This window comes from Poromitra crassiceps (genome assembly GCF_964638095.1).
Source record: "Poromitra crassiceps genome assembly, chromosome: 14".
Taxonomy (NCBI): Eukaryota; Metazoa; Chordata; class Actinopteri; order Beryciformes; family Melamphaidae; genus Poromitra; species Poromitra crassiceps.
The window spans coordinates 3,117,969-3,137,999 of NC_139633.1; the positions used below are offsets into that span (position 1 = coordinate 3,117,969).

At 44.8% G+C, this 20,031-nt stretch overlaps 1 protein-coding gene across 2 annotated transcripts; it reads left to right on the forward strand.

Moving 5' to 3' along the window:
- Window positions 1–5,846: 5,846 nt before the first annotated feature.
- LOC310788782 (uncharacterized protein) lies at window positions 5,847–10,754 on the forward strand. Of its 2 annotated transcripts, none has more exons than XR_014553308.1 (3): window positions 5,847–6,635; window positions 7,205–7,684; window positions 7,874–10,754. XR_014553308.1 is itself a non-coding variant. In XM_083650357.1 (3 exons), the coding sequence occupies exons 1-3, from the start codon at window positions 6,041–6,043 to the stop codon at window positions 7,686–7,688; spliced, it is 927 nt and encodes a 308-aa protein (XP_083506483.1). In that variant the 5' UTR covers window positions 5,847–6,040; the 3' UTR covers window positions 7,689–10,754. The 2 variants fall into 2 exon arrangements, 1 of the variants encoding a protein (XP_083506483.1); XM_083650357.1 differs by having other exon boundaries at window positions 7,205–7,373; window positions 7,526–10,754.
- The last annotated feature ends 9,277 nt before the right edge of the window (window positions 10,755–20,031 follow it).

The window sequence follows — 20,031 nt, forward strand, 5'->3', positions numbered from 1 at the left end:
GAAAGATCACCCTCTGTAGGCTACTTATGAGATTATTGAATGGACGTTTTCTCTGAAACGCCAGCAGCGTCCGTCAAATGTCACATGTAAAGCAGCACAAGTTCTCCTCCATACGATATTATAGAATATTGAAGCAGGGTGTCAGCTCAGCTGTCTGATCTTTTTCTTCTCAGGTTTGAACAACCGTCGTTCCTGCTTAGGATTCAGCCAGCTTAGATGGGAGAAGCAGGCCTTTCTGACAGCTTGTCTTAACATTATGCTGGACACAGATGGGACAGCCAATGGACACCCAGCAGGGAAGCTTTTAGTCAAAAAGAAGGAGGGGGGAAAGAGTGAAGATGATGTATTGCCATCTATATATATATATATATACATATATAAATATATATATCTATATGGGTAAAAGCTTCAACGCTGCTGAAATCTCCTAAGCTTCTGTCAGTGGTCCTCTGAGTAGTACACTCTCTCTGTCAGTGGTCCTCTATCAGAGTAGTACACTCTCTCTCTGTCAGTGTTCCTCTATCTGAGTAGTACACTCTCTCTGTCAGTGTTCCTCTATCTGAGTAGTACACTCTCTCTGTCAGTGTTCCTCTATCTGAGTAGTACACTCTCTCTCTGTCAGTGTTCCTCTATCTGAGTAGTACACTCTCTCTGTCAGTGTTCCTCTATCTGAGTAGTACACTCTCTCTGTCAGTGTTCCTCTATCTGAGTAGTACACTCTCTCTCTGTCAGTGTTCCTCTATCTGAGTAGTACACTCTCTCCTTGTCAGTGTTCCTCTATCTGAGTAGTACACTCTCTCTGTCAGTGTTCCTCTATCTGAGTAGTACACTCTCTCTGTCAGTGTTCCTCTATCTGAGTAGTACACTCTCTCCTTGTCAGTGTTCCTCTATCTGAGTAGTACACTCTCTCTGTCAGTGTTCCTCTATCTGAGTAGTACACTCTCTCTGTCAGTGTTCCTCTATCTGAGTAGTACACTCTCTCCTTGTCAGTGTTCCTCTATCTGAGTAGTACACTCTCTCCTTGTCAGTGTTCCTCTATCAGAGTAGTACACTCTCTCCTTGTCAGTGTTCCTCTATCAGAGTAGTACTCTCTCTCTGTGAGTGTTCCTCTATCTGAGTAGTACACTCTCTCTGTCAGTGTTCCTCTATCTGAGTAGTACACTCTCTCTGTCAGTGTTCCTCTATCTGAGTAGTACACTCTCTCTGTCAGTGTTCCTCTATCTGAGTAGTACACTCTCTCTGTCAGTGTTCCTCTATCTGAGTAGTACACTCTCTCTGTCAGTGTTCCTCTATCTGAGTAGTACACTCTCTCCTTGTCAGTGTTCCTCTATCTGAGTAGTACACTCTCTCTCTGTCAGTGTTCCTCTATCAGAGTAGTACACTCTCTCTGTCAGTGTTCCTCTATCTGAGTAGTACACTCTCTCTCTGTCAGTGTTCCTCTATCAGAGTAGTACACTCTCTCTGTCAGTGTTCCTCTATCAGAGTAGTACACTCTCTCTGTCAGTGTTCCTCTATCAGAGTAGTACACTCTCTCTGTCAGTGTTCCTCTATCAGAGTAGTACACTCTCTCTGTCAGTGTTCCTCTATCTGAGTAGTACACTCTCTCTGTCAGTGTTCCTCTATCTGAGTAGTACACTCTCTCCTTGTCAGTGTTCCTCTATCTGAGTAGTACACTCTCTCCTTGTCAGTGTTCCTCTATCAGAGTAGTACACTCTCTCCTTGTCAGTGTTCCTCTATCTGAGTAGTACACTCTCTCCTTGTCAGTGTTCCTCTATCTGAGTAGTACACTCTCTCCTTGTCAGTGTTCCTCTATCTGAGTAGTACACTCTCTCCTTGTCAGTGTTCCTCTATCTGAGTAGTGCACTCTCTCCTTGTCAGTGTTCCTCTATCTGAGTAGTACACTCTCTCCTTGTCAGTGTTCCTCTATCTGAGTAGTACACTCTCTCCTTGTCAGTGTTCCTCTATCAGAGTAGTACACTCTCTCTGTCAGTGTTCCTCTATCTGAGTAGTACACTCTCTCCTTGTCAGTGTTCCTCTATCTGAGTAGTACACTCTCTCTCTGTCAGTGTTCCTCTATCTGAGTAGTACACTCTCTCCTTGTCAGTGTTCCTCTATCTGAGTAGTACACTCTCTCCTCTGAGTAGTACACTCTCTCCTCTGAGTAGTACACTCTCTCCTTGTCCCCTCTCTTCATCTCACCCTGATCCTTCTTTCCTGTCTTCCACCAATCTGCTGACTGTCTTCTGAGGCTGAAGACACTTCAGTGACGATGGACCTCGGTGCAAGCGGACAAGTGGACCTGCTGCATGACGGCCGTGCCATGCCTGGCATGTGCTTGACCACATTAGCCTGATTACATTTACACCTGGCGTTAGCATGCATTTTCAGTGATCAGATTGCAATCTGATCGCCCAAAATGGGTGTCCTCTCAATCCGCATACAATTGCTGTATCTAGATTGAGAGAGGAAACATTGCATTTACACTTGTGTTCAATGTGTACACAATGCGTCCCTGACCACCTCCGGAGGTGGTTTGGCCGATCAGATTTTGCAATCTGTCTTCAATGTGTCTTGGGGGTGTTTACACCTGTACTTTCAAGTGGTCAAGCACAATCTGATTGCAATCTGATGGCAGAAAACACATGTTAATGCCAGGTGTAGATGGCCTCAAAAAGGTAGACATGATATTCACCTATACATGCGTCTGTGTGTTCAGTGGCAGTGGCTGGATAAAGGTGAAGAAATATGTGATGCTAAATAGCCAAAAGGTGCATGTAAGAGCATTAGGATCCCTGAAAGAAACCCTTGCTGGGGTTCTTGGAAGCACCCTTGGGCAGCTTTGAGGAGCCTTTTTGCCTGCTTGTCATAAAGTGCAACTGAATATGGATGCCTCGAGCTTCATTTGTAAGGCAAGAGACTCCTAGCTGCTTTAAAGCTTATTGGAAAACTGGACATTTGTTTTTGTTTCATTAGGAATATGACTAATTGTTTTATATTGAGTTCATTTCAGTGCTTTGCTTTTGGCTTTTAGCTGCAGATGGAATAAAGTCAACTTGAAGTCTTTTCAGCCCAAAAAGGCCCCATGTACTCCTGGGGCTCTCCTTCTCCGTCTAAATCGAATCAACACATTTTCCATTTCTGCTCTTTAGGGTTTGTAGTTTACAATTTAGCAATGAAATACATATTTCAAGCATACCGTTAATCACCATGTGGATTTGGCAAACTCACTCAGGAGATGTAATTAAACAGTGCGTTCCCATAGACTGTGCTGGGAACGGTGTTATTTTGATCATTTGAGACCATTATCAAGTCAAAAGTGCTGTGGTGGTTGTTCGGCTGGTAGCCTACTGTAGGTTTACTGTGACCTAGTCTCTCCCCAGACTCAGATATTATGTTGAATCGCTGCGCTCCGCATACTACATAAGTGAGTCTGTGCCACTTCACAGCCACTGCTGGTTTTTGAAGGCCAGTTGAAATTGAATGAGTGACAGGTCGTAGCACCGATGAGAGAGCGGTTTGAAAAATGGGCTGCGCTTCCCGTGTCGTCTGATTGCAAAGTCGTTACTGATTGGGGAAGACTGAATCCTGCGGCGTACAGCTATCGCTGGGAATGTTATTTCTTGTACATCACAAGGTCACTCGGCCTTGTGTCATTGCTGATGATGTCAGCATCATACTCTCATTGTGATGTCGTACACCCCTGATGATGTCATGCACCCCTGATGATGTCAGTCACCATGTGACATCATCACTCTCCATTGTGATGTCATACACCCCTGATGATGTCACTATTCGCGGTAGCTCCAGGGGAGGCACCTGACAGGGATCTTTCTAACACAATAGTGAAACACGTACAAACACACAGGCAGGCACTGACACACAGACAGACACACACACACACAGACACACACACACACACACACACACACACACACACACACACACACACACACACACACACAGGTAGGTGGAGAGAGAGAGAGAGAGAGAGACTACAACCATGTCTTTGTTTTGTAGCCTCTTCCACTGTGGAGTGACATGTTGCAGGGCTCAGTAGGGTGGAGCTGTGGCAGAATGATGGAGGTTCAGAGATGAAAACACATAGTCAAGATGGAGCGAGAGCAAAGCTGGAAAAGAGACACCAGAGCGCTGTCACAGTGCTAAGTTAGCAAAGTGACACTGTGGCAGATGAGTCCTGCTGAGCAGCAGAGAGATGGAGAGAGACGAGGCCAGAATGAAAGAGGAGAGAGTCAGCGAGGGAGAAGTGCATCTTGGGCCATTACAGCAGCAAAAAGCAAAAGGATACATCAAAGAAGAGCAGAAGAACATTAGGATCTAGCAAATGCATGTTTGTTAGTTTTTGAACTTGTGAGTGCTGCCAGTTTCACCTGACTTTTCATGCTTTGTTGGGCCGCCACCCGATGTACGTTTATAAGGCTGAGTTGAGCACACCATTTCTTTGACTTAGATGTACAGTATGTATTTTTGTATATGTTTTTGTCTTCTGACTATTCATGTGACCGCACTGCATACTAAGCAAAATTCATCATACGTAATCTGATGACCTACTGTGGCAATAAACGTGAATCTGTACAGTCGACAATTTCAACACTAGAACATGTTGAAATTGCCCAACATTGCACATTGTTATGCATTATACCAGGGGTGGGCACCATTTTTTCCAGAGGGCCATACTGACTTACAGAAAGTAAGCAAAGGTTCACACATCATACCTGCCAATAGTCGCGGGAGTCTCACTATTTTTAACCCTCTCTCCGGCTGTTATTGGTAATTTCTCGTTAATCTCCGATATAGTAGTGATACAAATCCAATGGCTGTGAGATTTACTAACATAATTCTGCCTTTTGTTGAGATTTTGGGGGTTGTTTTGTTTTTCTTTGAGGACGTTGGGGGCCGGATTGAGATAGTCCAGGGGCCGGGGCCATACACATACTATGTTGTTTACAGCATCACACACATTCTCAGTACGTGCAGAAAATATGCCCCCAAAGTCTACATGCAGAAAATGTGCAGAAATATGTGCAGGTCAGGAAGTGTCTGGATCATAGGACTGTGAAAAGTCATGCAGCATATTGTTAGACGACCATGCAGGCACCCTGCTTCACCCACCTGATGGCTGAGGCTTTTCCATGGGAAGCTGCATAGAGTCTGATGGCTGTCAGCTCTCTAAGAACACATTCACATCAAACATGTTTGGAGACGTTTATTCGAGCACTGGCGGGGGTTGACATCTGATCGCCAGCAGTTTACTCATGCTTAGAAATCCTTTTAACATTTTCTTTACACATTACCTTCTGACATCACTAATTGTCTAGCCATATAGGTGTGCACACACACACACACACACACACACACACACACACACACACACACACACACACACACACACACACACACACACACACACACACACACACACACACACACACAATTAATTGGGTGATGTGTGTAAGTGTGAATGCCTCTCTCTCTCCTCCTTGTTTCCCACTGATAACGTCGGCACCATTCGACTCTGAAACTATTTTCACACATCTGATGAGTCCCATCCCGTCAAAACACAATAGTGTGATAAGGAGCTGGAGACTTAAGTGGGGGATGAATAATTCATGGCAACGTAAAGCTCTAAACCTCACCTAAAGTAAAGCCCCACACAACCATTTCGGAATACAGACTATGATTAAAATCAAACAAGTGAATGCGTGCACTTTCCCCGCTACTAAATCCTGACCTGACGGAGTGTGGAGGAAGTAGGCCATATTGTGACTAGCATTTTCGTTTAGTTCCGTTCCCACGGCAGGGGCACTACACACTTTTTTCTCCATAAAAGAGATCTATAGGTAGAAAGTACAAATAAAAAAGTTCTACTCGTGTTATCCTGCAGTATTTTTTTAATCAGTGGTCAAAGACGGCACTATTTCTTACTAGGCGTACTAATCTGTGCAAGGGGAGTGGTGTGGTTTTGGTCACGTGGACCAATCGCGTAGCCGCTTTATTCCCTTGCCGTAATAACATTAGAGCCATGGCGACCACCAGTTCAAGCAGCGAAGAGGGGAAAAAGAAACCAAAACAGCGGAAAAAAGTGCGTAAAAGCCGGGAATCAAAGGACTCCAAACGATGCTATATGCACTTTTTGTCAGTACAGAATGAGGACGTGCAGGATTTTACCCAGACAAGGTGGGACACTTACAGGTCTGTCGTCAAACAGTGGCTTTGTCTGGACGGCGATAGTAAAGTTATCGCTGAAACTTTTAAACATTGCGTGGACGTGGATTTTGACCATGTTCCCGAGGACGCTGGATTTCACGCGACGTGTTACCGTCGCTTTATTTGTAAAAGACGTTTGGGTTTGGCTGAGAAACGCTGCACACAGATGGTGCAGGGGGGGGGAGAAGAAGAACCAGATGCAGCCGCAGCCTCGGACAGCATCGGCCCCGACGGAGCCACGTCTGAAACCCCCCGAAAGAAACTTCGGTCTCGGACAGGTTTGCCCGTCCGTTCTGCTGGCCCTGTCCTTCCAGCCATCTGCATCATTTGTAAAAAGGTGGACAAATATATTACTGTTGGTGGAAAACGGAAGAAGGATCAACTTTCACAAGCAGAGACAGTGTCTGCAGGTAAGCGACCCCCCCCCTCTCTCTCTCTCTCTATCTCACACACACACACACACACACACACACACACACACACACACACACACACACACACACACACACACACACACACACACACACACACACACACACACACGGGACTGAAAAACATGGAACAAGGAAGTGTGCAGATAGACAGGCAGAAAAGGCGGTGGTCTTGTGATGTAGTTGATTTATATATTATATTATATTACTTATCATTGATAAAAAAAATGTGTATCTACAGAACAGAGACTGAAACACCAAGGGGGGGCAGGTCACAAGTGCCAGCTGGCCCATTGTTCACTGTGTTATTTACAGCCCCCAAACCAACACACACACACACACACACACACACACACACACACACAGAGAGAGAGAGAGAGGGAGCATTTTATTTTATTGCCTTGATCTCCTTGCCCCCCCCACCTCTTTTTTCTTGTAATAACAATACAATGGATAAAAGATACAAAAACAAATGTCACCCACTTTTTTTTTATTATAAAATGTGTGATTTGACAGTAAAGCTGATTATAACTTTTTTTTGTTTTCAGGCCAGTTGCGGAAGGCTGCTGAGAAGAAGGAAGACTCTAGCGTTCTTTTGCATATCAAAGACAAAGACTGTGTGTCTCTGGAAGTGCGTTACCACAGGTCCTGTTACAGAGAATACACAAGGTCCTTGTCAAAGTCTACGGCAACACATACTGCAACCACAGATGAAGTGTGAGTTATTACATTGCATTAACACTGCACATTTCAAAAGTAAGGCTTTGACCTACAACAAATACTATTTTGTCTGTCTTTAGATACAATGTTGACAGCAGACCTCTTTGCACATGTTAAGTATTTTTTTGTCTGCGTGTGTGTGTTTTCAGAAATGAACAACCCTTTGCTGCCAGCTACAAGATATTCTGCGAACGAGTCATCCGTCAAAGGATTATCGATAAACAAGAAATCCTGAAAATGAACCAACTAAGGAAGAAATTCATAGACATCGTTAAGAAGAATGAGGATATTGATGCTTCAGACTACAGGTAACTGTGTCCTTGACAGTTCAGTAAATAAAAAAGAACCTCTTTCATACTGAAAAGTTTCCATTTTATTGATTTATTCGCTCACAAGAAAGGCTGACAGTATGTTTAAATGTATTTGTTTGTCATTGTGAAAAAAATCCCTTTATTTATACATTTGTGCTCGTCTTTTTCTATATTTTCATGTTGCAGGCAGGATAAACTGAAAAAGCGGTTGGCCCGTGATTTCCCCCAGCTGGTGTTTCACAGCCCTGCAACGCGCAACATCTCCGAACTGGTTTTTGTTGAAACATTATCAGCAGATACACTGTTAGACAGGCTACCGCATCCATCAGACACGACAACAACTGAGTCAACCGAGGTAAGCCAAGCTGAAAGTGACAATGAACACACATCTGGACAAACTACAGAGCACACAAGGACACTGTACAGTGCAGGACTGATATTGAAGAGACTTGTGAATGAAACTCCCGGGATGAAATGCCCCTGGCCTCCCACAGCAGAGGATTTGAATGTTTCTGACGCAAAATCTGTTGTGCCAGTTGAACTATTCAATGTGATTTCCTGGATTATAGGTGCAACAGAGGAACCAACACTAGACCATTATGTTGATATTCCTGAAGATGTGAACCTAAAAGTTTTATCTGTTTGTCAAGACATTGTGTATCTTGCTTCTAAAGGTCGGAAGCAGACGCCTAAGTCACTGTGTCTTGGTCTAACTGTTCGCCATTTAACAGGTTCATCCAATGTTCTGTCACTACTGAACAGATTAGGACACTGTGCTTCATGGAACACAGTTGTCAGTCTAGACACTAGCCTAGCGTCACTACAACTTCTAGAGGGCAGAGACAAAATCCCTAAGGGGTTCTCAAAGAAGGCACCAACCATACTGGTGTGGGATAACATCGATTTTGGGGAGGAGACACTGTCAGGTCGTGGAACTACTCACCATACAAATGGCATTATGGTACAAAGTTCTGTTGTTGAAACAATGTCTAGACCAGACAGACAGCCACTGCCGAAGTCAGTTTACACATTCAAAGCACCTCCTAGCATCCCGCTACAACACTATCCACAGACTAAAAGACAAGGGCCACAGAACTTGCTTCAGGATGAAAGTGTTCCATTGCAGGTGGAAACGTACAGGTTGAACACTGTGTCTGCTGCCAAAACAGAACTGGCATATGTTTTAGTGAAGAACACAGATGCTGAAGCATGTACAGTACCAGGCTGGACAGGTTTCCACACAATGCTACAAAGTGATGCCACTCTACCTAAGTCAGCACTGTATTATCTTCCAGTCATTGAGGCTTCACCGACAGAGATGTCAACAGTTAACACTATTCTGAAGCGAAGTGTTGAACTTGCTGATCAGCTAGAACTGGACCATGTAGTGTTAGTTTTTGACCAAGCTATATATGCCAAAGCTCAGCAAATCCGCTGGAAAGATGATGAGTTGACAAAGCGTCTTGTGGTTAGACTAGGTGAGTTTCATACATGCATGTCCTTCCTAGGCATTTTAGGAAAAAGATTTGGTGATGCAGGACTGCAAGACATACTCATCGAGTCTGAAGTCGTTGCCCAAGGATCCATCAATGGTGTGATCAGTGGTCATCATTACAACCGCAGCATGAGGGCACACAAACTTATGTATGAGAGTCTGCAACGTGCCAGATTCAGCACATTCCTAGACTCATTAACACCAGAGGAGAGAGATGAGTGCATGGCTGTCATCACTGAGATCAAAGACGCTTTCCCAGACAGAACAATGGATGTTTTGTGTGCAAATGAGAACTTTGACAAAATGTGTTCAAAGTATGCCGTCTTTGTGGAAACGAGAAGTGCAGAAAACCCAACGTTTGCCTTCTGGAGTTCATACATTGACATGGTACAAATACTACTGCTGTTTGTGAGAGCAACACGTGAATCAGACTGGCAGCTTCACCTGTCAACAGTGCGCCTGATGATGGCATGGTTTTTTGCTTACGACCGTGTAAACTATGCTAGGTATTTGCCTTCATACTGGCTGGAAATGGTCAATTTGCCTCTCACACATCCTTCTTGTCACAAAGACCTCAGTGTAAAAGGCCAGTGGACTGTCCAACGTCAAAGTGCCCATGGATTTGCCTCCATTGCTTGTGACCAGGCTATTGAGCAAACATGCAATAGAGATTCCAAGACAAAGGGTGGCTGGACAGGGATAACACTGAATCGGGCTGCAGTGTCTCGCTGGATATTGTCACAACATGAAAGAGCTGCCATAGCTAGACAATGTGAGTCAATGGCTGGTAAATCTCCTGAAACACGGAGACGAAAAGATCTGGACCAAACACGGATTCATGCCGATGAAAATGCTGTGACCAGAATAAGTTCCACCATAGATTCTATGCTGAACCCATTTGACATACACCAAGATGGCATTGTTTGTCTTAGCTCAGGGACAGTAGCAGCTGAAGATGTCAAGAATGATTTGCTTGCAGCACAAGAAAGAGGTGAAGAAGCTGTCAAAGTCTTTTTGGACCAAAGACTGTTGTCAAAATCAGTCGACATTTTCGCCCCCATCAAGGCACAAAAACTGAAGACCTTCAGTGACCAGGCAAAGACAAAGAAGAAATCTGCAGCAGGCAAAGATGTGATTCTGCGTGCTGACAAGAAACTGTTCTCCAGACTACTCATTGTTGGTCAAACTAGAAAGATAGACCTGAGGGAAGTTCTGTCCTACTCCTTGGGAACGGTTTCATATCCTTTAGCCAGTACTGACGGGTCACTAGCTAAAACAAACAAATCAGCTCTGATGAATATATTGGAGAACAAAGACAAAGACTGCTTAGTTCAACAAGTTCCGTCAGATGGAGCTATTCTCTTCGATGGCATGGCAGTCATTCAAGCCATTCGTTCCAAACCGGCTACCTTTGGAGAATTGGCTGAAAACGTACTACAGTATGTGCTCAAATTAGCTCTGCAGCACAAGTGTACACGGATAGACTTTGTCATTGACCAGTATCCAAAAATTAGCATTAAGAACCTAGAGCGGTCACGTAGGGCTGTGGTCGGTACACAACGGGTGCAAATCTATGGACGGGATCAAAAGGCACCAACGCAATGGAAAAAGTTTCTATCAGATGGAACAAACAAAGCAGAACTGGCAGAATTCCTCTATGTTGCATGGCGAGATGCTGACCTCACCATTTTGGGCAGGGACCTCAGCTTGTACATAGCACATGGAGAACTGTGTCACTGTGTTTCCGTAAAAGAGGGTTCACAAACTGTCACTGCTGTTCAAGAACTGACATGTGACCATGAGGAATATGACACTAGGGTATTTGTACATGCACAGCATGCTGCACAAGAACACCAAACTGTAGTCATCAAAAGCCCCGATACTGACGTGGCAGTGATTGCTGTAAGTCTGCAGAAAGATTTACAGTGTAGCTTGTATTTCTTCACAGGAGTAGGCAACAGAACGAGGATCATTGATGTGGCTAAGGTGTCAGCAGCTCTTGGCACCAGTGTTTGTTCTGCACTCATTGGCATCCATACCTTCACAGGTTGTGACTCGACCAGTGCCTTTCATGGCAAGGGCAAAGGGAAGACATTTTCTCTTGCTTGCCAGAAAGAAGAATACCTGACTGGGTTCACAAATCTTGGCAGCAGTTTTAACCTTGACCAGTCAACTTTCAACACACTGAGCAAATATGTGTGCCACCTGTATGGCCAATCATCTGCCAAAAACGTGAACGATGCAAGGTACAAATCATTTTGTACGGCATCATCAGCTTTGCCAGAACTGTCCATTCCCCCAACAAGTGATGCTCTCCACCAACATTGCAAAAGGGCAAACTACCAAGCAGCAGTGATGAGACGTTCTCTGACTAGTAGGATGTGTGCTCCTTCACCCATTGGCAATGGATGGGGCATGGAGGATGGGGAGTTAACAGTAACATGGATGACTAGAAATCCTGCCCCTGATAGTGTGTTGCAGGTAGTCCACTGTAATTGTAAAAAAAGCAAATGTGAAACTGGAAGATGTTCATGCATGTCTGCAAAACTGTCTTGCACTGATTTATGTCACTGCCAGGACTGTGAAAATGTGTCAAAGGAAACAGAAGAAAGAGGTACATGGGATGATGACTCTGATGAAAGTGATAGGGATGAGTAACCCAACATGTTACTATGTAGGCCTACTACTTGTTTTGTTCAAGAATTATTAAATTGTTAAAGAATTGCCACACTGCCTACATCCAGTTAAATGCAATGCATAAATGCAAACAGCACAGACTACTTACACAGCCAACAGAAGGTTTTATTGTGATGCATTTGTATGCTATTTTGTATTTTCATATATTTCCTTGGCGGGGGGGGGGGGGGGGGGGGTGTACAAATGACAGATGCTGTGACACTTTGTGGTACTTGAATAAATGTTTCATACCATATGTTGTAATAATTCTGACCTCTAGTACTTTAATTTTTAGTCTTGTCCATTTTTTGCATTATTCCAATTTAGGGGGCGTGGTAACATTTTGATAGATTTTCTGCCATTTTGGTCCAAGGTGCCCTGATTTTCTTTTCTACCTTTCATTACACAGTAGGTTGAGACATTTTTTATGTATGAAACATAAGCTTTTGGCACAATTTACTGTGGAGGTTTCATTGTACTGTGTGGCAAACACTTAAGTTGAAGCATATTCTTTAACAAATATGCTACATTTCATGATCTAAATTCACATATGAGTAAACTAAAGGCACCAATACTTGTTTCAGATGTTAAGTATATGCATTTTAGCATTTATGACATTTGAGAAAGATTTTGTGTTGCCAAAAACACATTTTACAAGCAAAAACAGCAGCACAAGATTTTCGTTTTTTGGTTATAAACTGTTTATACATTTCTGGCTTGTGACAAAATACTGCAGGATATTATGAGTAGAACTTTTAACCCAAAGTCCAGAAGGGTATTGTCTATGAAAAAATGCATTGAATGAGTAGTGCCCATGACATGGGAACGAAACTCATTTTCTAAGCACTTTTTCATGGGTCCCAACACGGCCTAAAGCTCCACCATTGGATGACAATCATTGTGTCTTCTTCATAGTATGAACTGGCGGCAGAGGAAATCTCCATTTGAATGGGACAGACAGATGACATGTCAATATGACAACGGTCAGCCATGCTAGAAGCCACAGTGTCAAATTCCGTATGATACACAAGGAATGAGGCAATTTACACGCAATTCACGTGTGAGTAAGACCTGCTCTAAAGACCTCTGAGGCTGTCAACCTCTGAGTAAGACCTGCTCTAAAGACCTCTGAGGCTGACAACCTCTGTGAGTAAGACCTGCTCTAAAGACCTCTGAGGCTGTGCAACCTCTGTGAGTAAGACCTGCTCTAAAGACCTCTGAGGCTGACAGCCTCTGTGAGTAAGACCTGCTCTAAAGACCTCTGAGGCTGACAACCTCTGAGTAAGACCTGCTCTAAAGACCTCTGAGGCTGTCAACCTCTGTGAGTAAGACCTGCTCTAAAGACCTCTGAGGCTGACAGCCTCTGTGAGTAAGACCTGCTCTAAACACCTCTGAGGCTGTCAACCTCTGTGAGTAAGACCTGCTCTAAAGACCTCTGAGGCTGTCAACCTCTGTGAGTAAGACCTGCTCTAAAGACCTCTGAGGCTGTGAACCTCTGTGAGTAAGACCTGCTCTAAAGACCTCTGAGGCTGACAGCCTCTGTGAGTAAGACCTGCTCTAAAGACCTCTGAGGCTGACAACCTCTGAGTAAGACCTGCTCTGAAGACCTCTGAGGCTGACAACCTCTGAGTAAGACCTGCTCTAAAGACCTCTGAGGCTGTCAACCTCTGTGAGTAAGACCTGCTCTAAAGACCTCTGAGGCTGTGAACCTCTGTGAGTAAGACCTGCTCTAAAGACCTCTGAGGCTGTGCAACCTCTGTGAGTAAGACCTGCTCTAAAGACCTCTGAGGCTGACAACCTCTGAGTAAGACCTGCTCTAAAGACCTCTGAGGCTGTCAACCTCTGTGAGTAAGACCTGCTCTAAAGACCTCTGAGGCTGTCAACCTCTGTGAGTAAGACCTGCTCTAAAGACCTCTGAGGCTGTCAACCTCTGTGAGTAAGACCTGCTCTAAAGACCTCTGAGGCTGTGCAACCTCTGTGAGTAAGACCTGCTCTAAATACCTCTGAGGCTGTGAACCTCTGTGAGTAAGACCTGCTCTAAAGACCTCTGAGGCTGTGAACCTCTGTGAGTAAGACCTGCTCTAAAGACCTCTGAGGCTGTGAACCTCTGTGAGTAAGACCTGCTCTAAAGACCTCTGAGGCTGTGCAACCTCTGTGAGTAAGACCTGCTCTAAAGACCTCTGAGGCTGTGAACCTCTGTGAGTAAGACCTGCTCTAAACACCTCTGAGGCTGACAACCTCTGTGAGTAAGACCTGCTCTAAAGACCTCTGAGGCTGACAGCCTCTGTGAGTAAGACCTGCTCTAAAGACCTCTGAGGCTGACAACCTCTGTGAGTAAGACCTGCTCTAAAGACCTCTGAGGCTGACAACCTCTGTGAGTAAGACCTGCTCTAAAGACCCCTGAGGCTGTGCAACCTCTGTGAGTAAGACCTGCTCTAAAGACCTCTGAGGCTGTCAACCTCTGTGAGTAAGACCTGCTCTAAAGACCTCTGAGGCTGTGCAACATCTGTGAGTAAGACCTGCTCTAAAGACCTCTGAGGCTGACAGCCTCTGTGAGTAAGACCTGCTCTAAAGAACTCTGAGGCTGTCAACCTCTGTGAGTAAGACCTGCTCTAAAGACCTCTGAGGCTGTGCAACATCTGTGAGTAAGACCTGCTCTAAAGACCTCTGAGGCTGTGCAACCTCTGTGAGTAAGACCTGCTCTAAAGACCTCTGAGGCTGACAACCTCTGTGAGTAAGACCTGCTCTAAAGACCTCTGAGGCTGACAGCCTCTGTGAGTAAGACCTGCTCTAAAGAACTCTGAGGCTGTCAACCTCTGTGAGTAAGACCTGCTCTAAACACCTCTGAGGCTGTGCAACCTCTGAGCACTCTGCTAAAAGTGCTTTCCAAAGCAGGTCTACAGATTTTAACATATGATAATCATGTAGCTTATTGCATCATATTACACCCCAAAGCATTAGAGGAGAGGAGAGATGAGTCTATACAAGCCACATTTCTTTGTAGTAAATTCCCAGAGAAATAACTCTTTTATACCTTTGTATCTTTTGTTTTTCCTATTTTCCTTTAGGCAACGTTCCTGTAATGTGTGCAAGCAAAGAGTTTTTTTTTTTTTTTTTTTGTCCCGTCCCCTATCTTATTATAGAAAACATTCACAGTGATTCATGTTGTTGTTACGCCAGGTTCCATGTGCTCACATAACATTTGCATAATAGATCATCAGTTTGTTGTGGATGCAGCTGCGGTGCTGTGGGTCTGCTTGTTTGGCCTTCCAATTAGTAATGCTACAGAAATGTATGGCTGAAACAGTGTGTTGTGTAGCGTAGCGTAGTGTTGTGTATTCTAGTGTAGTGTAGTGTACTGTAGTGTTGTGTATTGTTGTGTAGGGTAGCCTACTGTTAGTGCAGCACAGTCAGGCCATGACGGTTTGTTTTGTTTTTCAGGTCATAAAACATTTCCTATTTGTGCCAGCTGTGAGTTGTAGTAAAAAAAACAAAACAGGATCATCACATGGATTCTGCTGGACACTGCGACTCTGCGTCAGACCATTCAGCACTCTTCTTCACCCTGACACGCTTGGGTATGTTCTCATCAGGAACCTTCTGCTGCTGGCCACCGAGCAGCTGCTAACGTGCCAAGCAGCGGTGTACTCGCTGCGGAAGCACCATTTCATCAGGTTCTTACCGAGAAAAGAGCACGTTTGAGGAAATTGACTTTGGACTTCACAGTGTGCCGAGGCTTGCTGGCTGAACTAGTGGAATTCTTCACACAGCATCATCCCCCAGTGTGCGACCACGTCTGCAGTACAGAGCCTTTTCAGAACACGGCTGACGTATTCTGAACACATGAACACAGGTGTGTTGCACACAGGCAGGCGGTTTGATGGATATGGTCAAAGCACATCCTGTAGCCGCTCTGTAGCAGCCTAGCATGCTAACACTGCTGATATATTTATCTGAATATAGACGATTCATTTGAATTCGATGGCCGCCTGTATTTGAGCCGATCCAGAATAATGTCATATGGATTACATGAATTTTCTCATTGTCTCTCTACAATAATATGATAAGGATATGAGCCGCTGCATGTCAGACAATAAGCTATTTACAGCACGTAAATTACCCATGCCGCATATTCCTCATTTACCAGGTCACAGTTCAAAACGTGATGGTTTCAGTACGTGTATATCAAACCAAACTTATCAGGGTGACTTAAACATCCTATTTAAAGCTAGAAATAAGGTCCAAGTGGGGGCGGGGGTGGGAATCTAATTGAATGGCGTGGAAGGGTTACCAGTGTGTGGGTGGTAAGTAAAGTTGTCGGGTTCGAGCATGGAACAGTGTGGCTGCTTTGGCCTATTACTCATCCCCAGCAAAAAGATATGTCAATGACAACCGCTGTTTATAGCTCCGTTGAAACAAAATAATAAAGTAATCACAGACACAAGTTCACTTTTTAACATTGCTGGAAATCGTTAGAACTGATCTTTACCCAACTAAGACAAAGCAGAAGTCGATCGGCCATGTTTGTTTTAGATCTATTAGATCTATTGATCGAAAACTGGTCATGTTGCATTGTGGGAAATCATCACTATTTCCTTTTTCTGCCTCATTGCCTTTTACTCATCTCTGTGTGTGTACTAGGGGTGTCACGATACACTCAGTTCACGATACGATACGATACACGATATTGGGTTCACAATAGCGATACGATACGATATTTTAACAATATTTTTTTGCGATCGATTTGTAAGTTGAGGGGGCATCCTCCACGCTAATTTGAGTAATTTCACCATTTTCATCCTCCGTGTCTGTAACGTCCCTCGTCTGTTCAAACAAAGCAATGAAAAGGAGAGCGAGCATGCAATCAGATGCAGATCAGTGCCACCATGTTCAGCTTCTTTTTCTCACGATATGAGATTTCATCTCAACGATACATATTGTCACGTTTTTGTATCGCGATATATATATATATATATATTGTGACATCCCTAGTGTGGACGTATTGCATTTCTGTTCACCTCTTCAAATGTGTGTTATTGCTACTTCTGGTTTCCCTTGTATGGATGACCTCTTTTCTTTCCACAGGCGAGGAGTGTGAAGAAGCCACAGCGACAACATCTGTATGCCGTGGCTTCGGCGAGAACATCTGTATTCTACTTCAGGCAAGTTGGGCTTCATTGTGAGTAGACAGATGGCTTTATGTATGGAGATGAGAGAAGGGCCGGGATGAGGCTGTGCATTGTGCTGTGTTGGCACTATAGCGCGCAGAATTTCAATCAGAATCACTGCCTATCTCAAGGTACAGAACATGTACAAGGAATGGAGCTTGTTAACATGAGGACAAGTGACAAGTGCAACCACAGACGAGGCATAATAACACTGTGCTGTGCTGTACAAGGAAATACAGAAGCTACAAGTAGGCTATTGAAATGCATTTATAGACATTCCAGACAACACAGTCTGAAAAGGCTCCAAAGAAATTGTAAAATAGCAACGTTTTGGACCAACGTTGCTATGTATGTAGGTCTGGGGAGAGGTTAGGTTTAGGGTTAGGGTCTGAGAGAGGTTAGAGGGGTCCGTGGGGGTCTCTGAAGCATGGAGAGGAGCATGGAGAGGTTTTTAGGAATAACCCGATCTCCCAAATTTTTTAAAATAGCAACGTTTTGGACCAACGTTGCTATGTTACAATTTTGGCTCCAAAATTGGTCCAAAACGTTGCTATTTAAAAAAAATTGGGAGATCGGGTTATTTCTAAAACCTCTCCATGCTTTCATACAACTGAGCTGTCTATCTTCATGGCAAATTTTCCCCTCTGTCCCCTCTCTCTATTCCTCTCTCTCATATCGGTTTATATTCAGGAAAACCTGCTGAACTTTGACCCAAAACGTTTTTCCTCTATAGATCATTGAAACTGAAAGAGAGAAAGAAACCACCAAAGTGCATGCATATGAAAACTACAAAATGCTTTTAAAACTCTGCAAGGGGCGTCGGGTAGTGTATCAGTAGATTCCCTGCCTACCAACACGAGGGTCGCTGGTTCGCGCCCCCGTGCTACCTCCGGCCTGGCCGGGCGTCCATACAGGCACGATTGGCTGTGTCTGCGGGTGGGAAACCGGATTGCGTCCTGGTCACTGCACTAGCGCCTCCTCTGGTCAGTCGGGGGGCCTGTTCGGGGCAAAGGGAACTGGTGGGAATAGCGTGATCCTCCCACGTACGTACTACGGCCTGCCGGTGAAGCTGTCAGGTGAAAATAAGTGGCTGGCAAATGCGCATTTGTCTGAGGAAGCATGGTGCTAGTCTCGGCTCTCCCCAGATCGGCAGAGGGTGGAGCAGCGCGAAAATTGGCCAAGTAAAATTGGGGAGAAAATGGGGGGGATAGTAATAATAATAATAATAATAATAAAAACTGCATTGCAGATTTGCAAGGGCCTTTCTTCTCCTCCATCTCTCTCTCTCATTGTTTTCCAGGCTAGTTTGACATTATATGACCCTCCTTCCTCACATCCTCTTCCTATCTCTCTCACTCACTCACTCACTCTCTCTCTCTCTCTCTCTCTCCAACAACCCAATATGTCTCTCTTTCTATCTCTCTCCACTCTCCAGCTCCGTCTCTATCTCACACCCTCATCTCTGACTTTTCCTCCCTCTCTCTAAATCCTGCCTTTCTTTCTCTCTCTCCCCTCTCTCGTTGTGCATCTGTCTCTGTCTCTATCCGCTGTAAAACCTCATGTTTGGGGGGCTGTCAGCTGAGCCTGAGGCCCATGGAGAACCAATTAGTTGTAGGCTAGGTTTTTATGCTTTGCTGTCGAGATGCTTTTGCTACAGTACATGTGCACTTTCACTCTCAAAACGTGTTTCTGTGTCTATCAAAATTTAAATCGGAAGGAAATACATCTACAACTTCAAATGTGGTCTGCAGCGGGCACGGTGACATAAACACATAAACACATTGACGACGACGACAACAAGCATCAGAAATATAGAACACAGAAAGTACGGGAATGCACCAACAGCTCAAGTGAAAACGAAGACGCCCCTACCACACTGAAGTAGAAACTGGGGTGGGGGGCGGGGGATACGAGCTGATAGTATTCACTGCACTGCACAGACAGACAGACAGACAGACACACACACACACACACACACACACGGTCTGTGCACTTTGCATCTTGTTTCCAAATGGACTAAGACCAAGGCGCATTAGACACACGGGGGCGCTCTGTGGAGCAGTGGGCTAAGATCAGAGATGGGAAAAGTTCTTCATGCATTCTTTACTCAAGTAGAAGTAGTTTACCTGTGTAAAAATAGACTGGTGAAAGTAGTACTGATTCAACTTGTTTACTCAAGTTAAAAGTCAAAATATTACAGGCTTTGAAATGTAATCAAGTATAAAAGTAAAACAGCTGTTTCTGTGCAAACTGAACCTCACGAAGATCAACAGAATTTACACACGCTCAATTCTAGGGTGGAGACTCTGGAGACGATGAAACGAGCACACACGGACACACAGCTCTCCAATTATAGCAGTAGGATTGGCTACAGGTGGTGTATGCTGATGGTATTTTAATCTCTGGTCCTGGATTTGTTTGAAACACAGTCACTGAAGAACTAAATCAAGGAAATGAAAATAAATAAACTGACAGTCCTTCAAGTCAGTTTTGGTGGAGCACAAAGTCCTTCATCACTTGTGTTAGTGGTAGGGAGTGGACTTGGTTCAGGCGATGTGTGCCCAGCGCTTGGCGAATCCAGATGCGACACACGTGGGCCAGACTGCGAGGACATCTCTTGGCCTCCAGAAAGACCCTGAGCGCATCAGGATCTGCCCTCTTCTCCATCTGTGCCTGTGCCTCCACCAGTGCCGGGTCGGCACCGTGGTCCAGGAGCAGCTGGACGAAGGCCGCCTGGCACCTTCTATGCAGCACCTCATCCAGCAGGCGAGAAGCCACGTCACGGGTCAGAACGCCAGCCTGGAGCAGCAGGCGGAAGCAGTCCAGGTGGTTGTATCGAGCACTGATGCAGAGAGGAGACATGTCCATGTCAACAGCAGCATGGAACCTGATGAGTTCCTGCACTATGTCCAGCCTTCCTCTATTGGCAGCCCAGTAGAGCCCCCGGGGTGTCTGCACTATGTCCAGCCTTCCTGTACTGGCAGCCCAGTAGAGCGGGGTGTCGG

What these genes read in the sequence shown, in the direction of transcription:
- LOC310788782 (XM_083650357.1), top strand. Translation starts at nt 6,041, where the DNA reads ATGGCGACCACCAGTTCAAGCAGCGAAGAGGGGAAAAAGAAACCAAAA. An exon ending in AGCAGAGACAGTGTCTGCAG is followed by an intron (nt 6,636 to 7,204) that starts GTAAGCGACCCC and finishes TTTTGTTTTCAG; the next exon opens with GCCAGTTGCGGAAGGCTGCT. An exon ending in ACTGCAACCACAGATGAAGT is followed by an intron (nt 7,374 to 7,525) that starts GTGAGTTATTAC and finishes GTGTGTTTTCAG; the next exon opens with AAATGAACAACCCTTTGCTG.